General features: G+C 41.2%; 1 protein-coding gene across 6 annotated transcripts in view; it reads right to left on the reverse strand.

Annotated features, from left to right (window-relative positions):
- The window catches only part of MGMT (O-6-methylguanine-DNA methyltransferase), a 728,754-nt gene that overhangs the window by 220,868 nt on the left and 482,492 nt on the right, over window positions 1-25,394 (reverse strand). For all 6 annotated transcript variants that reach the window (XM_073595727.1, XM_073595728.1, XM_073595731.1 and 3 more), the window contains one exon: window positions 1,115-1,275. In XM_073595727.1, the coding sequence (XP_073451828.1) occupies window positions 1,115-1,275 (161 nt within the window). The remainder of the gene's footprint in view (window positions 1-1,114; window positions 1,276-25,394) is intronic.

Here is a 25,394-nt window from a genome sequence, read left to right on the forward strand (position 1 = left end):
GGGAGGTGAATAGTTATACACATTGACTTTCTCTGTTATTTTGTCCTATTTGTTGTTTGCTTCATAATAATAAAAAAAAAGTTGTGTGGGCATGTTCTGTAAATTAAATGATGCAAATCCTCAAACAATCCATGTTAATTCCAGGTTGTGAGGCAACAAAACACGTAAAATGCCAAGGGGGGGGGGGTGAATAATTTTGCAAGGCACTGTATATATAAATTGGGCTGATTTGATAGACCACTTGATCTTTTTCTGTCATCACCATGTCATGCTTCACTTGTGAGTAGATAAAAATGACAAAATGGATTTATTCAAAGCACCAAATAGCAATTACAGATGGGACCAAGAGTTAAATTCACTTTATATCACCTTACAGCCTTATTGGCAGGACAGAGTGAAGAAAAATTAATATACTGTATTTGTCAGGTTTTTTTTTTTATTTTTATTTTTTTGCACCCCATCATTAGAAAGTTCCCTTAGTTCTTTTCCCTGTGACACCCGTAGAAGAAATAGGTGGTGAAATTTTCAATGTGACAGGAAGGCACAGATGGCAACAAACACTGTCAGTAGGTCTAATCCTTCCTCACGCTACTAAAAATGTGTTTGTGTCCCCAATGGAATGATTTCTCATTGCTCTAACAACAAACCAAAGGAAACCAATAAGGACAGAGATGGCAATAATCCCTGAAAGAGGTTCCCACCCTTCCCTACTTTATCCACTAACTAATTTAAATGCTCAGGCCGGAGATGTGCTTTAAAGAGAAAGCAAGAGAGAAAAAAAATAAATGCAGAATAGAATTAGTGACTTAATTCCTTCAATCAGATCTGCCTATTTTCAAACTTTTTTTTTTTTTTTTGCCATCTTAAGTCAAAAGTTGAACCGCTTTGTTTCAGCACTTCAAGCCAAGAATTATTACAACTCGTGCCAAAACTAATACAAGTCTTTGGAGGAGATGTTGATTACCGAAACCCCTTGAAACTACATCACACTGAGCACTGGTTTGCAGTACATATTTAAGACTGACCAGGCTGGTGCTGCCAGAATGGAATGTTAAGCAAGCATTACTTAATCAAGACAACAGCATCAAACATCAGCCTGTAGAGTTACATATACCTTTTTGGAAGACAGGATGGTGGAAAGGAGGGATGGGGAGCTGCTCTGTCAGCCAGGGCTTGCAGAAGTAGGCTTGCAGCCAGTTTGTGCACTGTTCCAGTGGTGCAATCATTTCCTGAGGGCCTTCGCATACCTTGAACGATGCAGAGGCGTCCTTAGCCCTGAGAACAACAGAACATTAATGTGTTTTCCTTCCAACCATGTTACTTTCCTGCAATAAATTAACAAGTAAAACAAGCCAATATCAATGAGAAACATGCGTCCCCTTTTTAGAAACACTTGCATTCATAAGGTTATTTGCAATGAAAGGAAGTTATTAGCCAGAGATTTAAGTCCTATCGGTTACTTTTCTTTACGGTCATGCAAAATAAAAAAATAAAAAAACACACACATACATAAAAGGAGAGATTAGCATCCCCACATACAAAAAAAAAAAAAGATAGAACACGTTGCATTGATATTAACATTTAAGGCTCATTTACACTTAAAAATGTCAGTAAACCCTTCAAAAAAGTAAAAAGCTTCCTAACAATTTTTGTGATCTCTGTGTGCGCCCTTTGTATGTTTAATAAAGCTTTCCTTTATAAGAAAAAAGTGAGTTTGTAAAAGTGTGTTTCAGATGTTAATGGTGATAATCTCTAATGAGGCTTTCAGATGCAACTAAAACCAGAGAACATGCAAGAGAAGCAGCTGGAAAACAAGCCGCAAGCCACAATCTTTCCCGGAAAACTATAGTATCCAACTTCCAAGTTCAGCAACCAACAGCAAACCATCAATGACAACCCCTCACTGTTCTGGCTGATCAAAGCTGATTAAAGATAAACCACCTCCCTAGAAATGTGAAGGTTAACAGATCACTTTTACTGTACATCTTAAGTGCCCAACATTTTAGCGGAAGACTTATTCCACCTACTGTTTTCCTTTTAGATTTTGAAAATAAGATTTACTTTGAGTTTGGTGGGATAGAGCAATATTTTGCAGAATGAACGGTGATTAAATAGGGGCAATAGGAAAATGGGGTGGGGATTTTTGAAGGTGCTAAAATATCAACAGATATATTCAGTAAAAAATAGTTTATTTCTAGTTTTGAGAAGCAAAACAGAAAATATGTACATAAAAACAGAGGACACAGCCATGTACAGTACTATTATTAAGATGTTAAACAGGACAGCATGATAACAAATCTCGACATGTTTCGCCCATAGATCGGGCTTCTTCAGGGGAGGCTGTCTTTGTGGTGGTACAGGCCTTCTAGAATAGATAACAATTGAACAGACAACATATACAGAAATATAGTGAATAAGTGAAATAATATATATGTACGGTGTACATGTTATATAGTTTATAAAGAGCTGAAAAACAATATTTAAAAGCATAAGATATACAGAGTGATTTAAATATGCACCCCTGTGTCTCCACTCCCAGGGCAGTGATTAAATAGGGGCGCTAGGTATCCTCAAAAAAATGTTAAATATGTACCTTCTCCACTAATGACAAAATTCAAAAATTCACCTTCCATGCAAATGAATGATAATAACAATATCACATATATTCAATCTTAAAGCGGACCTTTAGTCATTTTTTCATCTTTCCATCTATTAAATCTTCTGCCCTTGTTGTTGTTTTAACTTTGGATAGTAAAACATTTTTTTTTCTGCCAGTAAATACCTTATACAGCCCACTTCCTTTTTCTTGTCTGGTAAAAAGCCTAGGCTTATGACATCATGCACAGCTCCCTCTCTCACTCTCGTCAGAGTTTGCCAGGAAGGGAGGAGGGTTGAGTCATAAGAGGGCCAATGAGAGTTGCAGGGCTGGAGGTGTGCCTCCTGTAGGTCTGTGTAAATCCAGGAAGTGAACAGGCAGCAAGCTTCAGCTGCCAACAGTTAAAATGGTTGCAGCCAGACTTAGTGGAGGGAGTATCCTGCAGCATATTTGGCAAGTACAGAATCACAGTATATATAAAATAATATGCAAAGTGGTTGGAGGGAAGCTTCAGAATGGCAAAGATGTTTTTATTACAAATTATGTGAGCAGACTGCAGTTCCTCTTTAAAATAACAACCAATGTCCATAAATCATTTATCCATGGAAAAGTCTACTGTGGTGCTCAGTGATAAGAATCCATTTCCCAACTGTGCTCTATTCATGCAAGCCGGACCTTGGGTAGGACATTGTGAGTTTTACTTTTATCATTAATATTATTCCAGGTACTTATACAGCGCCGTCAATTTACCCAGCGCTTTACATATACATTGTACATTCACATCGGTCCCTACCCTCAAGGAGCTTACAATCTAAGGTCCCTAACTCACATTCATATACTATAATTTTAGACAGAGGCCAATTAACCTACCAGCATGTCTTTGGAGTGTGGGAGGAAACCGGAGTACCCGGAGGAAACACACGCAGGCACAGGGAGAACATGCGAACTCCAGGCAGGTTGTGCCGTGGTTTACTGCTAGACGAGATTGCTACCCACTACACCACTGTGCTGTGTATTTTAAGCATTTTTATAATTAAAACGAGGTCACACTATGAGGAGTGTGTTTGATGTCTTTTTCGAAATATAACACTGGAGCCAAGGATAGTAGGAGAGGAGAGAGAATCCGGGGGTCTGCCTGTGTACAGTGCCTGTTTGAGTGCGAGCTGACCCACAAACATTGGGTCTAGAGGTCTGGTGAGTGTTAGTGTGATAAGAGGTGGAGAGGATCACAAAGACACAAGTTATAACGCACTATTTAATGCATGAATAGAGCACAGTTGGGAAATGGATTCTTATCACTGAGCACCACAGTGGACTTTTCCATGGATAAATGGTTTATGGACATTGGTTGTTATTTTAAGTTAGTATATATGTGATATTGTTATCATCATTCATTTGCACGGAAGGTGAATTTTTGTGTTTTGTCATTAGAGGAGAAGGTACATATTTAAACCACCTATATGCCCAAGCCTTTTTCTGACACATGTTGCTTACAAGTTAAAATCTGTATTTTTTGATAGAAAATTACTTAGAACTGCCAAACATTATAAATATATATATTTTTAGTAGAGACCCTAGAGAATAAAATAGCGTTGCAATATTTTATCTCACACTGTATTTGCGCAGCGGTCTTTCAAATGCAATTTTTTTTTAAGAAATACATATTCATGAATTAAAAAGAAACAAAAAACAGTACAGTTAGCCCAATTTTATTTGGATAATGTGAAAGATGATGATAAGCCGAGTAAATAGATACCTGACATGTCATGCTATAAAATTGCACACACTCGTGGAATAGCAACAAACTACAATACTTAAAAATCTCCATAGGCGACGCTTTAAAAATGTCTACAGGTTACCTGTTTAGAGCTACAGAGGAGGTCCTGTGCTAGAATTATTGCTCTCGCTCTAACGATCCCAGCAATACCTCACATGTGGTTTGAACACTGTTTACATTTTCAGGGCGCGACTTACGCGTGTGTTCGCTTCTGCGTGCGAGCACGGAGGGATGGGACGCTTTAATTTTATTTTTTCTTATTTATTTATTTTTAAACTGTCCCTTTAAATTTTATTTCTTTTTTTTCTCATCACTTTTCTTGCTGTCGCAAGGAATGTAAACATCCCTTGAGACAGTAATAGGCAATGATTGAGGGATCGGGGGGCTATAAAACCCCAAATTCCCCCATTGCAATTAAAAGCATTCAAACTGCCAAGTTTGGCAGTTTTAAATACTGATTTTTTTTTTTTTAAATTTGGCGCCTTTAAGTCTTCATTAAACTGGAAGTGAGGTCAAGACATCACTTCCGGGTCACTAGAATGGAGACCCGATCAAAGCCAATTCCAGCTACGTTTGGGTCTCTAGCCAGCCGGCGGACGTGCTGGCTGATCGTTCGGGCCTCCTGGTGGGACAGGAGAGCCCAGGTGAGCCAGCAGAAGGCAGCCGGGGGGGGGGGTTGTCATTACAAGAAAGCCGACGGTCGGCACTAAAAAATGGTACTGGGGTGATGCGCGCAGCTGCATACATCTGCCTGGTATAATCCCTTCAAGCCCAAGGCCACATATTTGCATTACGCCAGCATGAAGGGGTTAAGGTAGTTTTTTGAAGATACCTAGCGCCCATATTTAATCACAGTTTATTTCAGGTTGTGTTATACAGGCATGTTTTTGGTTTAGCAGCAGGGGTGTCTAATACACGTTTTATAATCCTTGGCACAGTGATACTAAATGTAATATATTTTGCAGAATGAGTTGCCATTGATATGATTCAACTTCCTGTTGCCAGCAATGAAAGTTTCAAGGTGCATTCCAAATAGATCACATCAGTAAAAAAACACAACTAACCTGGTGGGATTTTAGAAGCACAACTCTCAACTTCACCATAAAATGTAACTATTTTTATTTTTAACAATCCTCTTTAAAGCAAATGTACAAATAAGTACAAAATTGTATCCAGATGACGTCCCAGTGGTGAAACGCATAGGGCGGGACTAACAGCGTTATTGCATCACCTCCAGTTTCGAGCCGTGGATCACAGATTGCCACGGCTTCCTGATTTTAAACATTTTTTGCTTCAATGATTTTTTGTTAACTGTGAGTACCCATCAGTATTACTAATAAATATTTGGAAATTTGTACGGTATCACACTATGGAGTTTCTTTCCTCTCTACATGTGGACAACATTTAAGAGGTAAACAAGAAGTAGACCACTTACATCACAGACAAGGAGGCACTTGGAGGATACAGGACAGGAAGTTTTCCTACTCCACAGGCTGCACAGTGGCTCATACTGTGAAAGTGAAATACCTCCTTGTGGGGTGAATAATAGCGGTGAGTGCGTTTCTTATGGGGCACTGTTTTCTAAGAAGCACAGAACAATTTGAAGGAGCACATTGTCACTTTATTATTGGACTTTTTTTATACACCAGGGTTTAAGGACGGTATATGCATGTTTCTGAGCCCAGTTTCAAAGCAATACTATATACCAGTCATATATGTTGTATTTTTTTGGCACAGAAACGTTACTTTGAATTGCAGATTTTGCACAGGATTGTGGATTTCACACAGGAAAAGTTTGCGCTTTTCTATTTGTTTTTTCATTTTTATTTCTCATTTTATTTTTGTTTGAATGCACATAGCTTCTAACAGTATGCATTATAAATAAGCGATCAGGAAGTTTACACAGTAGGATATCCTTTACATTTCTTATTTTTTGCACTTTTTGCACTATATGCACCTGTGGTATATACAGCCCTCAAGTATTTAGAGGTTGCAAATTACCTCTTAATAAGAGCAGCGCCATATCTATCCTTCCCCTTTTTTCTAGATTTACCTTAGGGTAAATTTATTGATAGAGGCTGCAGCTCATCACATATTTTACATTTAATTCTCATTTGTACCATAGGCGCAGGAGTCAAATCTTTCATAAAAAAAAAAAACATTTATTTTTGCTCATAAAATCTGTCCAAACACAACTAGTGCAAACCCTGTAAATATTTTACATTGTTCAACTACCACATCCTTTCACCGATTTTAGATAACGGTAATAAATGGTTCGAATCGCTTCCTGGACATACTCCACTTTTTCAGGAGCCAAAGTGGGGTTGGCAGAGCGTTTCTCAAAACACAGCAGGGAAGGAGAGATACCAAGATCACACATCACATCGGCCCGCATAGGGGTCTACAATATACCCAACCCAGACAGCACATCACCCAAGGGCAACTGCCATCTTAATTCTTACAGTTAAACCATGTATATAATTTGTCTTAAATTAAATTCCGAATCTGAATCCTTTATTAATCTGTAAGGGAGAATGTCCTTAAACACTTTTAACAGCTTTAAAATTCAAAAGGACCCATAGGTTCTGAGAGTAATGCCGTGTACACACAAGCAGAGTTTTCGACCGGACTATCCGACGGACATTCGACGGACTTCCAACGGACTTTCTGAATGAACGGACTTGCCTACACACGATCACACCAAAGTCCGACGGATTCGTACGTGATGACGTACGACCGGACTAAAATAAGGAAGTTGATAGCCAGTAGCCAATAGCTGCCCTAGTGTCGGTTTTTGTCCGTCGGACTAGCATACAGACGAGCGGATTTTTCAACCGGACTCGAGTCCATCGGAAAGATTTGAAACATGTTTCATTTCTAGGTCCGTCAAACTTTTGGGAAAAAAAAGTCAGCTGGAGCCCACACACGATCGAATTATCCGACGGAGTCCGGTCCGCCGGACCAAGTCTGCCAGAAAGTCCTCTCGTGTGTACCCGGCATTACAGTAGGTGGGAGATGGTAGGAAGGCACTGCATACAGTAGTAGCAAAGAAGGAAAATTAATATGTGGGACTTTAACGGCACTGTTAACCCTCAGGAAAAAACACACAAAGACAAATATAAAATTAAATTTTTATTCCAAAGTCCTTTTGATAGAATGGGTATGTAATCCAAAAAGATAAAATACGAATTGGATGAACCTTTGCAAATATAATTTAACAACCGCATGCGCCTTCCCCTACATATAGCACAGCGAGTATATTACGTTAATCCAATGATATCTAAATAGAGATAACAGTGTGGAGAGGTCCAAGATCCCAATGCGTTTTGCAGTTAAGCTTCTTTAGGGGTTCAAGGGGTATAAAAGATAAAAATAATATAACAGATATAACTTGCAAGTTCAAACAGCACTAAATAGGTGTCACATACATCAAAATATACATGATTACAATGAAACATAATAAATTACTCACAATAATGTTTGTCATGAGTATGAGTGGGACGTGGGGCTGAGGTTATCAATTATACCCACATTATTTGCATTTTAAAGGCACTGCGCACAGGCTGTCATGTGCACCTATGAGGAGGAGCACATTTAGTCCATTTAGGGTGTAATCCTTGATTTTGACTTCCCCTTCAGCCCCCACATCCAATCACTGGCTAAATCCTGCCGCCTTAACCTCCGCAACATCTCCAGAATTCCCCCTGACCAATGACACCACAAAGCAACTTATTCACTCCTTGGTTATTTCTAGCCTTGACTACTGTAACTCTCTTCTTAATGACCTACCCTTACACAGGCTTTCCCCCTTCAGTCTATTATGAATGCTGCTGCTAGACTAATACATCTCACTAATCGATCCGTGACTGCTGCTCCTCTCTGCCAATCCCTTCACTGGCTTCCCCTACCCCACCGTATAAAATTAAAAATGCTAACCATAACATACAAGGCCATCCACAACATCACCAAACTCATCTGCAGATATCGCCCTAATCCCGCCCCCGCTCCTCCCAGGACCTCCTGCTCTCTAGCTCCCTTGTCACCCCCTCTCATGCTCGCCTTCAGGACTTCTCCAGAGCCTCTCCTATCCTCTGGAACACCCTGCCCTGGTATATCCGATCAGTCCCTAACCTGTCCACATTTAGGAGATCCCTGAAAACACACTTATTTAGGGAAGCCTATCCCACACCCACCTAACAACTGTCCCCAAGTCACCCCCATCAAATCCTTCCCCCGCATCTATTACCTTTTGTACCACCACCACCTCCCTTTAGAATGTAAGTTCTACTAGCAGGGCCCTCCTGTCCCTTCTGTATTGAGCTGTACTGTATTTGTGCTGTCCCCCCTCTACATTGTAAAGCGCTGCGTAAACTGTTGGCGCTATATAAATCGTGTATAATAATAATAATAATTTAGTCCAGGAAATCTCAAAAACATCCACTACAGGCTTCTTGCTGTTTTTAGAAAAACAGAAACAGGAAGTCACAGCACTTCTGGACAGGAAGTCATAGCAGAGTCTTCTGGAAGTACACTTCCAGTGACCCTGTGAGGTCTTCTCTGGAATACGTATGCAGTGGGTTAGAGAAAACTCAGATAAAAAGGTAAATCAGATGAACTTTGTCAATTTACCTAAGCTTCAGTGCTTGCTATATAGCGGTATCATACTGCTTTCACTTGTTGCCTAATTGCTCTTTTCTTTCTGTTATTCATAGTAGCTAATAATATTATTCATGTTTATTTTCTAATTGCTTGTAAAAAAGCTCAGAGTAGGGCAACAAATACATTATTCTCAACACTATTTCGAACGTATGAGATTCAGTAAAAACTAATAACTCGTAGTAATGTACTCCAACTGGATTTCTACCACTGTATTTTCCTAATCAACATTCTTTATGCTGAAGGATGTTTTCTCACTGTCCCTGTGTGACTTAATTTGGTATTTTGAATTTCCTGTCTGTGTTTGTATAGACAGAAGTGTGAAGTCCACAGAGGATCCAGTTTTGGCCATACTGCCACCAGGAAAGGGAACATCCAGCATGATTAACATATTTAATTGGCTGCTTCTACAGAGACTTGCATCCCAAAATGTTTCTGCAGCAACAGACTGGCAAATACAGTTGGCCTTTAAAAAGATACACTGGGCATTAACTAACTGGCTTTCTATGACCTTGGGGTGACTCACACAATGGATGATGAAAAGTAATACACACAAATCTTATTGTGTATTTTACAGAAACTGGAGAATATGTTCCAATTCCCCCGCAGTCTCTGCTTTAGGGGAAGTAAAAAACAAACAAACAAAAAAAATAAAATAAAATAATGTGCAAACTACAGCAATACACAAACATTCAAAAACGCCCATTTAAAGGGCCAGTCTATGGTATACAGTATATCCCAAGCTGCTCTTTATTTGTTTTGGATACAGTTGGGAAAAGATAAAACCATTGTCATTGTATTATTATTGTTTTTGCTGTCTTTGCCCCTTTATTCCTTTCCCAGAAACACAGCTGGAGGTGAGAAAATAGCTCTACAAAATGAGGCAAATTTCCTTTCAGTTTTACAGTTGTCTATGGAACAGGTATTGAGTCAACTTTTGTTCTGGTATAGGATGTAATATTTTGGATTTCCCATTACTTTCTGTCTGGATAACAATAACCACCAAGGTGAACTGCCCCAGCTGGGAGACAGGCTGCAAAAAACTACTTGGCAGGAGGTCTAATCCAATCCTATTCTAATACGCCATGGCAAACTCAGTTAAAGTGGGAGCGGGTACCTGTCAAAACCAGGTACCTGCCCCCCCGAAAGGTGCCAAATGTGGAGGCGGAGGGTAAGGGGGGAGGCAGACAAGCGGAGCTTCCACTTTTTGGTGGAGCGCCGCTTTAAATATAAGTTGGTGCATCTCCAGGGAGCTCAAATAGGGTGGTACTGGAACCAGGGAACACACTGACCTGAATTTTCAGAGGCTCAGATTCAGGGCCATTTACAGGATATGTATACCGGCAATAAAAGCGATTAACCACTTGCCGACCAGCTCACGTTGATATACGTTGGCAAAGTGGCACAGGTGCACAAAACAACGTACCCGTACGTCGCTGCGTCATTGGCGACTAGCTGGTGCGCCGCCACGGGCCCGCGGGTCCCACGGACTCGATGTCTGCCGGTGGCCCGCGATCATGACACAGAGAGGCAGAACGGGGAGATTCCTATGTAAACAAGGCATTTCCCTGTTCTGCCTAGCAACATGACAGGGATCTACTGCTCCCAGTGATCGGGAGGAGTGATCTCTGTCATGTTCTAGTGAGCCCATCCCCCCCTACAGTTAGAACACGTCCAGGAAACACACTTAACCCCTTTATCACCCCCTAGTGTTTAACCACTTCCCTGCCAGTGACATTTACACAGTAATCAGTGCGTTTTTATAGCACTGATCACTGTATAAATGCCAATGGTCCCTAAAATAATGTCAAAAGTGTCCAATCTGTCCACTGCAATGATGCGATAACTTTTGCGCAAACCAATCAATATGCAAATTTTTTTTTACCAAAAATATATAGAATACATATCGGCCTAAACTGAGGAAAAAATTTGTTTTTTAGATATTTTTTGGGGATATTTATAATAGCAAAAAGTAAAAAATATTGCTTTTTTTTCAAAAATTTTTTCAAAATGTTCGCTCTTTTTTTGTTTATAGTGCAAAAAATAAAAACCGCAGAGGTGATCAAATACCGCCAAAAGAAAGCTCTATTTGTGGGGAAAAAGGAAGTTAATTTTGTTAGGGTACAACGTCACACAACTGCGCAATTGTCAGTTGACAGTGAGGCAGTGCCGAATCGAAAAAAAAAGGGCTTGGTCAGGAAAGGGGTAAATCCTTCTGGGGCTGAAGTTGTTAAAACAATGACTGTATCTACTGACTGCAGTCTGCTCACATAATTTGTAATAAAAACATCTTTCCCATTCTGAAGCTTCCCTCCAACCACTTTGCATATTATTTTATATATGCTGTGATTCTGTACTTTCCAAATATGCTGCAGAAATCTCCCCCCCACTAAGTCTGGCTGCAGCCATTTCAACTGTGGGCAGCTGAAGCTCCTGCCTGTTTACTTCCTGGATTTATACAGACATACATAGGCACACCTCTAGCTCTGCAGACCTGCAGTTTTCATTGGCCCTCTTATGACTCATCCCTCCTCCCAACCTGGCAAACTCTGACGAGAGTGATGGAGAGAGCTGTGTATGATGTCATAAGCCTAGGCATTTTACCAGACAAGAAACAGGAAGTGGGTTGTATAAGGTATTTACTGGCAGAAAAAAAATGTTTTACTATCCAAAGTTCAAACACCAAGGGCAGAAGATTTAATAGATGGAAAGTTGAAAAAAATTACTGAAGGTCCTCTTTAAGTATGTTTCAATGCAAAATTTAATGTCTGACTCGAAACATTTAGCACAGACTCCGTGTCTTTTATATAGAGAGCTGTAGCAGAAATTTACTGATGTCAAAGCCACTTTATGAAGTAGCAACACAATAAAGTAGATAAAAAAATGAAATGTCACCAGTGCCTTCCCAATGAAAATAAAGATACTGTACTCCTTCTGAGCAAACATCCAACTCTCCTGAATATTAAATATTAGCTGTTGAGACACTACTGGCACCCACCCAACAGAACACAAATTAGCAGCCAAAGTAACCACAGGAAACATACACCTTTAGGCAGGAATCTAAGCTTGCATTTTTGCTTAATGCACTATTTCATGATGGGAAACAAAATTGATTTCTCACAAAACAATTAGTTGCAATGTACCTCAAAGAGTGTAGTGCAAGCTTGGCATTCTTTCAATGACAACAGTTGTGCTCTCTTCCAGTTCCAAGGATTTGGTTCAGCTTCGCTGATTTCAGCTCATGCTTTAAATTAAAGCATACTAGGCTCCTACATGCAGCGAAGGCAGTTAATTCCTCAGTGATCGCAATGTATACACAAGGGTGAATCTTAAAATTTGATTACAAACTAGGGATCTCACTGCAGCATGCTTGAGGTTAGATGTAGGGACATATCTGTTATCCTGGTCTCACAGGGGCCTCTGCATAGGATTCCTGTGTTTGCAAAAGCTACCAATGACCCTTGGACATAGCAAGCTTCATTTTTCATGTTCTAGGGATGTAGTTACCATACTTATAAGATACTCTGCTTTCCTTGTGTGGAGCCCATTTTCAGATTTTGCAAAGAAGTTGAGTGATGTTTACTTAGACCTCTAAATATAATTTTAGTGGTTGTTGAAGGCTCACATTCAGCACTTTCGGCACAGCAATGTATTGGCATCCAATTATGTTACTGCTACTTACCTTTAGGCTGCATTCACACCTGAGCGTAGCGTTTTTGAGCGTTTCTTCCGGCGTTTTGTCACGCGTTTTTTCGTGCATATTTGCGCGTTTCCATGCAGCGCTGTCCGGCGTTTTTGAGCTTTGGCATTTTTTCTATTAGCCAATAGGAAAAATGATCATCTGTTTCATCATTTGTTGCTATGTTGTTAGATTTTGTTATCTGCTTCCTGCTCCAAAAACGCCCAAATCTGCCCGATTCGTGCAATAAAAAAGGGTCCAGAACTTGTTTGAGCTTCAGGCGTAGGGCTTCAGGCGACTTGGAGTGGAGATGTGAACCATCTCCATAGAGAGTAATGGATTTTTTCCCCTCAAGCGTTTTGTAGCTTCAATCTACAAAACGCTCAGGTGTGAATGGGCTCTAAGTACTATTTTACTGCACTTCATACAAGCATACAGTTTTATTACTGGCATGTAGGAGAAAGATATTCTCTAATGCCGCGTACACACGGTCGGATTTTCCGACGGGAAATGTTGGATGTGAGCTTGTTGTTGGAAAGTCCGACTGTGTGTATGCTCCATCGGACATTTGCTGTCTGACTTTCCGCCAACAAATGTTTGCTAGCAGGTTCTCAAATTTTGCGCCAAAAAAACTTTGTTGTCGGAATTTCCAATCATGTGTACACAAGTCCGCCCCACAAAAGTTCACGCATGCTCGGAATCAAGCAGAAGGAGCCGCACTGGCTATTGAACTTCCATATTCTCGGCTCGTCGTACGTCACCACGTTCCCACGTTCATAATTGTTGGCCAACATTTGTGTGACCGTGTGTATGCAAGACAAGTTGGAGCCAACAACCTTCGAACAAAAATCCACGGTATTGTTGTCAGAAAGTTCGATCGTGTGTACGGGGCATAAGATGAAAGCAGAGAAGATATAACTGTGCCCATCCACATACAGAAGGAATGCTAACACTTGGCAGGGCCCATTAGGGAAATGAAAAATAACACCCCGAGTGGGGTGGTCTGATGACCAAACCGTTATGAACTGGGAGATGTAAGTTCACCACGCCTTGCGGCCCTCTCTGGACTGGGCATGTCACAAAGGCAACTGAAAAAAAAAGCAAAACGGAGACATTTCAATAACGTTCTAACAAAAAATAAAATAAAACACTGCAATGCGACGGGATTGCTGCTCCACATCTTCCTCCCAGCTCACCAGCAGTCATACATTCAGTGTGGCTTGTTGGTATGGACAGGTCCCTAATGAGCCCTGAAAAAATACAAAGGGAGAGGGCGCACTGGCCTAGTGTATTATCTCTTAAACCATTTATTCAAATCAATAAAGCGTATATGAATCTACTCACAGACGTCCAGACCAGCAACGCATCTCAAATCATAGTAACCAATGTGTCCACTCCACTTGCTCCAGAGGCTTGAGAGGACATCACTCAAGATCCTATTGTCTTATGTGTTTAGAGGGCAGTGCCCTTGGCTCTGAGGAAGAGGGCACAGTTCCCAAAATGCGCAAGCCACTAGGATCTTGAGTGATGTCCCCTCAAGCCTCTTGGAGCAAGTGGAGTGGACGCATCGGTTACTATGATTTGAGATGCTTTGCTAGTCTGGACATCTGTGAGTAGATTCATATCTGCTATTTTGATTTGAATAAATGGTTTAAGAGATAAAGCACTAGGCTGGTGCGCCCTCTCCCTTTGTATTTCTTTCATGGCTCTTTAGGGACCTGTCCATAATAACAAGCCACACTCAATGCATGACTGCTGGTGAGCTGGGAAGAAGATGTGGAGCAGCAATCCCGTTGCATTGCAGTGTTTTATTTTATTTTTTGTTGGAACTTTATTGAAACGTCACAAGTAACATTTCATTCTCTTTACTGTAGTAGTGTTGTGATAAGTTAGTTTGTGTCGCAAAATGCTGTGCTGAAAAAAAAAAAGACAAGTGCATTATGTACATTTTGTTCGCCGCACGCCACTGCAATGCAGTGGTGGAAAAAAAACTCCAAAGAAAAACAAGGCAAATGTCCTTGTCTTCGTGTTGAGAAAGCACAGTGCAGTCAAATGCAAATGGTGGGAACATACCCTTAAATTAACAATTTCGCTCAAAAAGCTGTAGAGGTTGAAAAGTGAAATGTATTTATGAGATGTATTTATGGATTAACAGAAAACTCTCTTTAAAGCTGAACTTTGGGAAAAGTAAAAATGGTCCTTTGCGATGGGGCTGCCCCTGCACTACAAGTCCTTTTACATCTAGGGGACTGGGAAAAGCAGTTTTACCCCGATTCTCTCTGATGCAAGACCAGTCCCTGCAGCCTTGTCTCCTTTATCAGACGCACCTGATGTCGTCAAGACCTCTACCTACAAGGTCCATAGACCTGCACTGGATGTGTGGACATTGACGAACAGTCCAACGCCAGAGCATAGTTGAGCGGTGTTTGCCAAGGGATCTGGCAAGTAAAATTGCTTTTCCTGCCCCATAGACCTAAACTAGGGGCAGCCCCACTGCAAGAGAGGATTTCTACCTTTCTTATAGTTGGGCCTTAAGGAACATAATATAATGAGAAGGATGAATAACACACTGCCAACAAAAGTCACGAGCATTAAATTCAATATGGCACAATCACAAAGGATCCAGGCCGTGGGACATAACTTTGTAATGCAGAACATGGCTCACAGCAAAATTCTATTACCCACTAAATATGAATTTCCATGCTTTAATATGTTGGCATAAGTACACTCATTGGCTCCATAACATCAACACCGCCCAGGGAGAAATGCTGCTGACTGGATGTCACAATAAGTCACATTTATTGCTATAGTTTTATGACCAGTGAATATGCCCATAACAACATCGTGCAATGGGTATGTTTTTTCTTGGTGAAGTCAAGTTGTGCTTATACATGTTAAAATTTGAGAAATGAAGCAAATAAAATGGCGGTTGATGGATCACACACCTTTTAGCACGCTAAACAGTCCACCAGTATCTGTAAAAAATTCTTGCACAGTCAGTCCTTGCTTATGTCATCATTCCTCGTGGTATATAACTGCACTGACCTTAAAGTTAAAGCGGTATTAAGTCCAAAACCAAAAATGTAATACATTGCAGCTTACCAATCATTGGCTGCATTAGTTTTCATTTCTTCGTTTTTTTCCCCTCTGTTCTCACCTGGTGATTTGTCCAGTAACACACCTCCTGTATTAGTGAGACATTAAGCTGAAGGAATGAGCATAGGAGGCAAGGCAGACAGCAGCATTATCAGTCTGGGGGGGGGGGGGCTAAATGATACACTAAAAAATTTAAGCCAAACTCCAGCTTACACTTACTAAACTCAGGAGCCTGCATACACTATATCTGATCCCCCACGGTACGCAGAACATGGAAGTGCAATAGTTTTCGTTAATATAAACTGCTAAATACCTTTTCTCATCAGCAGTATACAGCAGTCTTGTGACTTCTATTAGTGTCTGGCTGAGCACTGGTTAAAGCTTGTAGGAGGGGTTGTCATTCTCCTCTGACTGTCCTATGAGACTGCATGATGCCCTGACCCTCTGGTTAGACAGTGCTGATTGGCCCTGTGCTGATCACATGCACCCTCCTAAAAAAACAAACCTCTCTAGCAATACACACCAAACTGAGCATGTGCGGCGTGCCTCCAAGGCTCTGTAGCACCAGGAGATGGTTTGGGGACAGTAAAAGAAGGGGAGGATCGGAGAAGATAGGTTCAAACAGCCTTTCTATACAATGCAGAAGATTAACCCCTGAGGTTCCACACTGAGTATAACAAGCATGCTTTACAGCATATACAGACTGATTTTACTGTTGTGGGTTTAGTAAAACATTAATAAGCAGTTACAACACACATTTCTTTTTCCTTTTGGGATAAAGGTTTTGCATGAATAAATAAAAGCTGATCATTGTAATCACCCCTGCCAGTATTAAGTGGTTTGTCTTATCCATGTTAACAGGTACATTCTGCTGGAGCGCTTCAGCTTGTGAAAAACAAGACTTGATTAGAAGAAAGAAAGGATTAAAAAGCAAACTAATACAACCATCACATCTCAGCCTCGGTTCACACTATTACCCGCATGTGAATCACACAGGAACCGCATCGCATTCCTTTTCAATTCACATGCAATTCAGTGTGGTGTGATTTAAACCCATTCATTTTGAATAGGTTCAAATCGCACCACCTCGCTCCAAAGACGTGCATGCACCAATTTTGGTACCGGACTGCAAACGGATTGCATGGTACTTTTGTACCATGTGATCTGCTGCAATCCGGTGTAGGCAAACGCATTGCGTTTGTGACCTGCATTTGAGGTGTCATTAATATTGCACTGACACCTGCTGCACATCGCAAGGGGAGTGCGATTTGAATGCGGTGCAGGAAATGCACACAGAATGCAGGGTTTCCAGCACCGCATTAGTGTAAACCTAAGCTAAGAATTGGTAAACTGCAATATAATAATAGTTGGCTTTTGGGGCTAATACTGCTTTAACCTGAAGTCTAAAAGTAAATAAGTAAAAGTGTTATATAGGGAACATTTAGAATTGTCAATTGTACATTATTAGTACCCTGAAATTTATAATATGACCCAAAGGTCAGCGATATGTATGAAAGTGTAGATTTTGTGGCCCTGCAAATAAGTTCACCTTTAAAAAAATAATAATAAATGCACATCTTTTTGCATCTTTTTTTTTTTGGCAGCCTGTAAATCATGGCACCCGCAATCAAGATCGTGGGCGCAATGCCAGGATCCTGCAAATATTCAGTCAGCTGTCAGTACGTAGACAGTTACTGGACTGCAGAAAGAATCAATGAACTACGAGAGCACTCACCAGAACCCTTGCAGTTCATTGAGAACTACAAGTCATCTGCTGCTGTTGTAGTTCATTCATTCACAAAAAAATGTAAATGAATGACGTGGCTGTGTGGGCGGAGCAGCACCGTCACTCAAAAAGTGACACCGGATGTGGAGAAAAAGATCCTTCAAGCTTTGCTTTGTTTTATTGTTAGGGTTTGACCTAAACATATGGTTATGATAGGGGAGCAGTCAAACAACGTAACGCCTTCTTATATCAGACTTCTCAAGCAGGGTGATGCCTATACATAATGGGGTTAATTTACTAAAGGCAAATAGACTGTGCACTTTAGCAAGTGCAGTTGCTCCAAAGCTTAGTAAATGAGATAAAGCTTCACTTTACAAAAAATATCTAATCACATGCAAGAGAAATAAAAAAATTAAAAAAAAAGTATTTTTGCCTGACTATGATTGGATGATGGAAATCAGCAGAGATCATCCTCATTTACTAAGCTCTGGACCAACTGCACTTGCAAAAGTGCACTGTATATTTGCCTTTAGTAAATCAACCCCAATGTTTCATAAGGAAGAAAGCTTGAGGGAGACTTGTTCTACCTGTAGAGGTGACCTTGGTGGGTTTAAAAAAAGAATTTAGAGTCTTCATCAAGATTGCTTTTTGTGAAAGACTTCAACCCAGTAGCTTCCATAAAACAGGATGTTTGAAATTGGGGCCATACACCAAGGCACACACACACATAGGTTGGACTTGATGGACTTGTGTCTTTTTTCAACCTCACCTACTATGTAACTATGTAATTTTGGGTTTCCTATATGTCTATTTAAGAAGAGAAATCTGCTTTCCGGCCCAGTGCGTATATCACTGAGAGTCCAAGCAGTTGAGTGAGGCAGTAGATTGGATACTTTTAGGCTGGGTTCACACTAGAACACGCAGCGGCTCACAGCACAAGTCCGGTTTGTCTCCATTCACCGTTTCAGACCTGATTTCAGCCTGAATTTTTGTCTGAATTTGGACCTGAAACAGAGCAAAAGACGCACAGGGCCCCTGTGCAATTCACACCAGAGCTGCTGCGGAGATGTGCGAACCAGCTCCATAGAGAGCCAGTCATAATCTCCTGCTATGCGAATTGGATGCAGGGAAATACGCATCAAATTAACATGAGCGTGAACCTAGCCTTAAGCCTGGCTTTGGGATTGGTACTTTGATGAACTCTACGGTAGTGTCTATTTCATAAAGTATTCTGAATTCTTACCATCTGTCCTGAACTGCTCCTGAACAATTGTAGTGTACTTCTGGGTATGTGAATCTAACACACTGCTGCCTCTGACCGTTAGTGTCAGGAGGACTGAAGTGGTATTTTGCTCTTGCTGGAATCTATGAAATGAAGAAGAAAAATCCTGCCTCTATCAAGATGGCTGTCTCCACAAAAAGATACAATGTAAAATAGAGCATTGTAAATGAGTAATGGTGAAAGATCAGCTCTAGGGAGCCCACAGCCATACTGGTGACCAATTATTTGAGCTCTGTTTGCCTTTTTGGAAAGTCTCCAAAGTTCAGTTCTTTAAGAATATGATTCCGCCTGACCCTGTGTTGTGGAAATTTTTATTAATGTATGTTGTCAGATGTCCCCCGGTGTCAGTTTTGCTGTAATACGCTCATGCGAGCGTATTCGCACATACAGACGTTGGTGGAAGACCATTGGCTGTGGAAACCTTCCCGTGGACACGGCAGATCTGTTTGCTCTTTTAAGGATGTTTGTTTATGCCTCACCAAGGGACTGGCCACTCCATGGTGACCGCATCTAAACTCCTAAGTAAGCAGATCTGCGCACATGGGAACCATAGCATAACCATAGCATAACCATACAAAATTATGGCCCACTGAGCCATGATAGAGTATGGCTCGCGTCATTGGTAGCAGTGGGAATGTGAACACGATCGTGTTCAGAGGCATGTAAGTAGTGTTCAAATTGTGAGACACTCTGTGTCTCACAAAGACGCTGCACATGACCATGTGCACACGTCACTACTGTATTTCTATTTGAATATATACATGTGTGTGTAATTGGTTATTTTGAAATAATACAAGTGTCTGATTGGTTGATTCTGAAGCCACCAACTTCCTTTGTTATTCATGTTTATAGCATAAATAAAAGGAGCTGGCTATTCTCTGGAGGATTCTGCTAAGCTCAACGTGATACCAGCATCTGTGTTACTTGGAGACATACAAGCACACTTTTCCGGCATTATACAAGAGAGCTGTTTTTGTGCTTTTAAGCGCAAAGAAATCATTTGCTTATAGGGAGAAGCTTAAAATTTCCCGAACACCTGTAGTGACTTCACTGGGTGTCTAACCTTGCCTCCTGCTAAAATGTTATTATCCAGTACACTCCGTCAATTTTTTAATTCTAGCTTGTAGACAATGAAGCACAAATTCATCACTTTAAGCTAGCATTTAGAAACTATTTAAAGCCCAACACATTACCCCTAACCTAAATTTAATGTGCCCTCTGGTCAGTCAGGTGTTAGGAGGCGTTTATCTTCTTCTTGCCCAGTGCCCGTGGTGAGAGGTTCACAATGCTAAAGGACGACACACACATGATTTACAAAATTACTGTATGTTGAGTTATAAAGCAGAAAACAAAGTGTCTACTGTATGGACTATAGACCCAATGTTTGAAGCCACTGCGTTGGCCTTGTAGCAAGGTAACTAGAATTTTAAAAGGAAAGCTCAGCAATGGAAGCCTCAATATGTTTGTTTGCTCGTGATAAGTTACCTCTAAACCAAGCACCTATTTTCCTTTGCCCCCATCCTTATATAGCCCAGCCCAGAACAGTTTCACAGACGGGACGTGACAATCATTATTCTCCTTTAAGAAGCTATAAGTTACATTTGCACACTATCAATAGCATCTGGTTGTCACTGCTGTTTCCTACGCATCATATTCCAGCTTGCCCACAGGAAAGTACACAACGTGGCATCTTCCTGCAGATATTTATCATTGCGCACTTGTCATGTAGATATGTTTTGTGTATTCCAACTGTGAATGTATGTTTTACGGCACATTTAAAGAACGCTGAGCCATGCCTTGATACAAATAGAGTGTTTCTTCTGATAAATAACCTATTTGACTGCAGTGATGATGGTATTACATGGAGATGTCAGGGCAGTCTAGTATGTCATAGCTCTTGTACTGTGTGCACCTGAAATTGATTTAATAAAATGTTCACACTGCCTGCCCCAAGAATGTTTTCTGCAGCTGTTTAATTAAGGGAGAAGACTTTTTATCCATCTCCTGTCGAGAAAAATATGTGTTCCTTTTCACAGTGGCAAAATCCTTATGGAAATTGAAATCAGTCGGTGACTTCAGTAGCAGTTATAAAACGGTACTTAATAGATACTTTTTCTTCTTTAGCATAATCTTTGAAGATTTTTTAAGTGGACCTGTACGTTGCCTATTCCAAGCAAACTGGTTCATTTTGCACCCTACTCTTTCCCTGTTGATCATACTTTCTCTGTGTTTTCCATGCTCCCTGTGTGCCCTTCAACGTGAAATACATCATATTGCTAGGTATGGGAGAGCATGTAACGCTCTGCCCTTCTTCCCACAGTGCAGTGCTGGATTCAAACCAATGGGGAGGCCCCAGTACCCTCACTTGGAGTCAGGGGAAGGGTCCTTAGTATTATACAAGCTGTGATCTTATCTTTTACAGGTTTTTATCTCAGGGCAGAAAGGGGGCAATGTAGCAGAGGACTGCAAGGAAGTATCAACAGTGTGTGTGTCTATGGATGCACAGAGCTCAGCTTGGGAGCACGCCCGCACATCTGCCCCCATAGCGCATGGCTTGCTATCGGGGCACACACAGGAGAGGAGGAGCAGAGAACACCGGTGGGGGACTCTAGAAGATGACACTAAATCAAAAAATGCTTTATTCTTTCTTTTTAATCTTATGTTTAAAGTGGTTGTAAACCCACTCCACTATATAAAAAAAACCCCTGCAAGACAAAGACATAATGAGCTAATATGCATAGCATACTAGCTCATTATGAAATACTCACCTTACATCGCAACCCCTGCAGTGGTCCCTGTACACTGGTCCGGCCGGCGACATCGCTCCCGGAGTTATTTCCAGGTATCGCTGTGATTGGCCCGGAGCCGCGATGACGTCACTCGCACGCGCGCGGAAGCCGCCGGTAACAGCGCGTCAGCTGAAGCAACGGCACGAAGTGGCGATGACCTTGGCACATTCTGATACAGGGGATATCTCCTAAACTGTGCAGGTTTAGGAGATATCCTTGGTAGCTACAGGTAAGCCTTATTATAGGCTTACCTGTAGTAAAAAGTGGCTTGTTACATGGTTACATAGTTACATAGTAGGCGAGGTTGAAAAAAGACACACGTCCATCAAGTCCAACCTATGTGTGTGATTATGTGTCAGTATTACATTACATATCCCTGTATGTTGCGGTCATTCAGGTGATTATCTAATAGTTTCTTGAAGCTATCAATGCTCCCCGCTGAGACCACCGCCTGTGGAAGGGAATTCCACATCCTTGCCGCTCTTACAGTAAAGAACCCTCTACGCAGTTTAAGGTTAAACCTCTTTTCTTCTAATTGTAATGAGTGGCCCCGAGTCTTATTAAACTCTCTTCTGCGAAAAAGTTTTATCCCTATTGTGGGGTCACCAGTACAGTATTTGTAAATTGAAATCATATCCCCTCTCAAGCGTCTCTTCTCCAGAGAGAATAAGTTCAGCGCTCGCAACCTTTCCTCATAACTAAGATCCTCCAGACCCTTTATTAGCTTTGTTGCCCTTCTTTGTACTCGCTCCATTTCCAGTACATCCTTCCTGAGGACTGGTGCCCAGAACTGGACAGCATACTCCAGGTGCGGCCGGACCAGAGTCTTGTAGAGCGGGAGAATTATCGTTTTATCTCTGGAGTTGATCCCCCTTTTAATGCATGCCAATATTCTGTTTGCTTTAATAGCAGCAGCTTGACATTGCATGCCATTGCTGAGCCTATCATCTACTAGGACCCCCAGGTCCTTTTCCATCCTAGATTCCCCCAGAGGTTCTCCCCCCAGTGTATAGATTGCATTCATATTTTTGCCACCCAAATGCATTATTTTACATTTTTCTACATTGAACCTCATTTGCCATGTAGTCGCCCACCCCATTAATTTGTTCTGGTCTTTTTGCAAGGTTTCCACATCCTGCGGAGAAGTTATTGCCCTGCTTAGCTTAGTATCGTCTGCAAATACAGAGATTGAACTGTTTATCCCATCCTCCAGATCGTTTATAAACAAATTAAATAGGATTGGTCCCAGCACAGAACCCTGGGGAACCCCACTACCCACCCCTGACCATTCTGAGTATTCCCCATTTATCACCACCCTCTGAACACGCCCTTGTAGCCAGTTTTCAATCCATGTACTCACCCTATGGTCCATGCCAACGGACCTGATTTTGTACAGTAAACGTTTATGGGGAACTGTGTCAAATGTTTTTGCAAAATCCAGATACACCACGTCTACGGGCCTTCCTTTATCTAGATGGCAACTCACCTCCTCATAGAAGGTTAATATATTGGTTTGGCAAGAACGATTCTTCATGAATCCATGCTGATTACTGCTAATGATATCGTTCTTATTACTAAAATCTTGTATGTAGTCCCTTATCATCCCCTCCAAGAGTTTACATACTATTGATGTTAGGCTAACTGGTCTGTAATTCCCAGGGATATTTTTTGGGCCCTTTTTAAATATTGGTGCTACATTGACTTTTCTCCAATCAGCTGGTACCATTCCAGTCAATAGACTGTCTGTAAAAATTAGGAACAACGGTCTGGCAATCACCTGACTGAGTTCCCTAAGTACCCTCGGATGCAAGCCATCTGGTCCCGGTGATTTATTAATGTTAAGTTTCTCAAGTCTAATTTTAATTCTGTCCTCTGTTAACCATGGAGGTGCTTCCTGTGTTGTGTCATGAGGATAAACACTGCAGTTTTGGTTACTGAAGCCCCCCGATTCACTCGTGAAGACTGAGGAGAAGAATAAATTCAATACCTTCGCCATCTCCCCATCCTTTGTAACCAGATGTCCTTCCTCATTCTTTATGGGGCCAATATGGTCTGTCCTCCTTTTTTACTGTTTACATACTTAAAGAATTTCTTGGGATTTTTTTTGCTCTCCTCTGCTATGTGTCTTTCATGTTCTATCTTAGCCGTCCTAATTGCACCCTTACATTTCTTATTGCATTCTTTATAAAGTCTGAATGCTGAGGATGATCCCTCAACCTTGTATTTTTTGAAGGCCTTCTCCTTTGCTTTTATATGCATTTTTACATTGGAGTTAAGCCATCCAGGATTTTTGTTCGCTCTTTTAAATTTATTACCCAATGGGATACATTGGCTAATGCCCTTATTTAATATGCTCTTAAAGCAAACCCATCTCTCCTCCGTATTCTTTGTTCCTAATATTTTATCCCAATTTATGCCTTTTAGCAAGGTTTGTAGTTTAGGGAAGTTGGCTCTTTTGAAATTCAGTCTCTTTGTATTCCCTTTATGTTTCCTATTTGTGTGATTTATACTGAAACTAATTGACCTGTGATCGCTGTTACCTAAATTGCCCTGTATTTCCACATCTGTGATCAGGTCTGTATTGTTGGTAATCAGTAGATCCAGTAATGTTTTATTTCTAGTTGGTGCGTCTACCATCTGACCCATAAAATTGGCCTGCAAGACATTAAGGAACTGGCGAGCCTTAAATTAATGCGCGGTTCCCTCCGCCCAGTCTATGTCTGGATAATTAAAATCCCCCATTATGATAACACTTCCCATCCTTGCTGCTAATCCAATTTGTGATAGGAGATCCGTCTCCACTTCCTCCCTCAGGTTAGGGGGCCTATAGCATACTCCCAGTATTATTTTCCCCTTAGCTTCATCCCTTTGGAGCTCTACCCATAAGGATTCCACCTCCTCTCTAGCTCCCTCAGTGATGTCATCTCTCACATTCGCTTGTACATTATTCTTGATATATAGGCATACCCCTCCCCCCTTTTAACCCTCTCTATCCTTGCGGTATAGGGTATACCCTTGAATGTTTGCCAGTCAATCATGAGAGCTGTTGAACCAGGTCTCTGAAATTCCCACAAAATCCAAATCCTCCTTGTACAACAGTATCTCTAGTTCACCCATCTTGTCTGCCATGCTCCTGGCATTGGTGAACATGCCACATAGTTTAGACCGGTCGCATATTGTCCTCGCTTGTAAGTGTTTACAACCACTTTAATACGCTGAGCCTGACCTTTGACCCTAAACTTGACTCCCTAATTCTAACCCTGACCTTGATCAAACCCTGATCTAGCTTTTTTTCTTTCTTTTTTGCACAGTTTTTTGTTTACATTTTCTCCTCTGGCAAGGAAAACATTTATCTTTTCTCCATTCAAGAGGAGTAAACAACACAGGGTCGGGCTGTACTATGACTGATCACTGTGACAGTCAATCAGATCATATCAATATATATGGCCCCATGGATAAAGACTCACTTCCACAAGGCCACATATATGCGTGTACAGCCACCGGGAAGGGGTAACTGAGATAAAAACCACAGTGCACAGTCAGTCTTCAACCCTGATGATGACCCAAACTACAGCTACAAATCTATGCCAATCACCAACTACAGTCTCTCCTGTGAGGTCATCCCCAGTTCCAAACTCCTCTCTCATGTGGCCATTGCCTCAGAGCTCCAGACTAATGACCCGTTGAGATCTTTGTGCTCCTTACGCCGCGTACACACGACCGGACTTTTCGCCAGAATAGACTCCGACGGAGTTCCTCTGAAACGGACTTGCCTACACACGATCACGCCAAA

The sequence above is a fragment of the Aquarana catesbeiana genome, linkage group LG08, assembly GCF_042186555.1.
Source record: "Aquarana catesbeiana isolate 2022-GZ linkage group LG08, ASM4218655v1, whole genome shotgun sequence".
Lineage (NCBI taxonomy): Eukaryota > Metazoa > Chordata > Amphibia > Anura > Ranidae > Aquarana > Aquarana catesbeiana.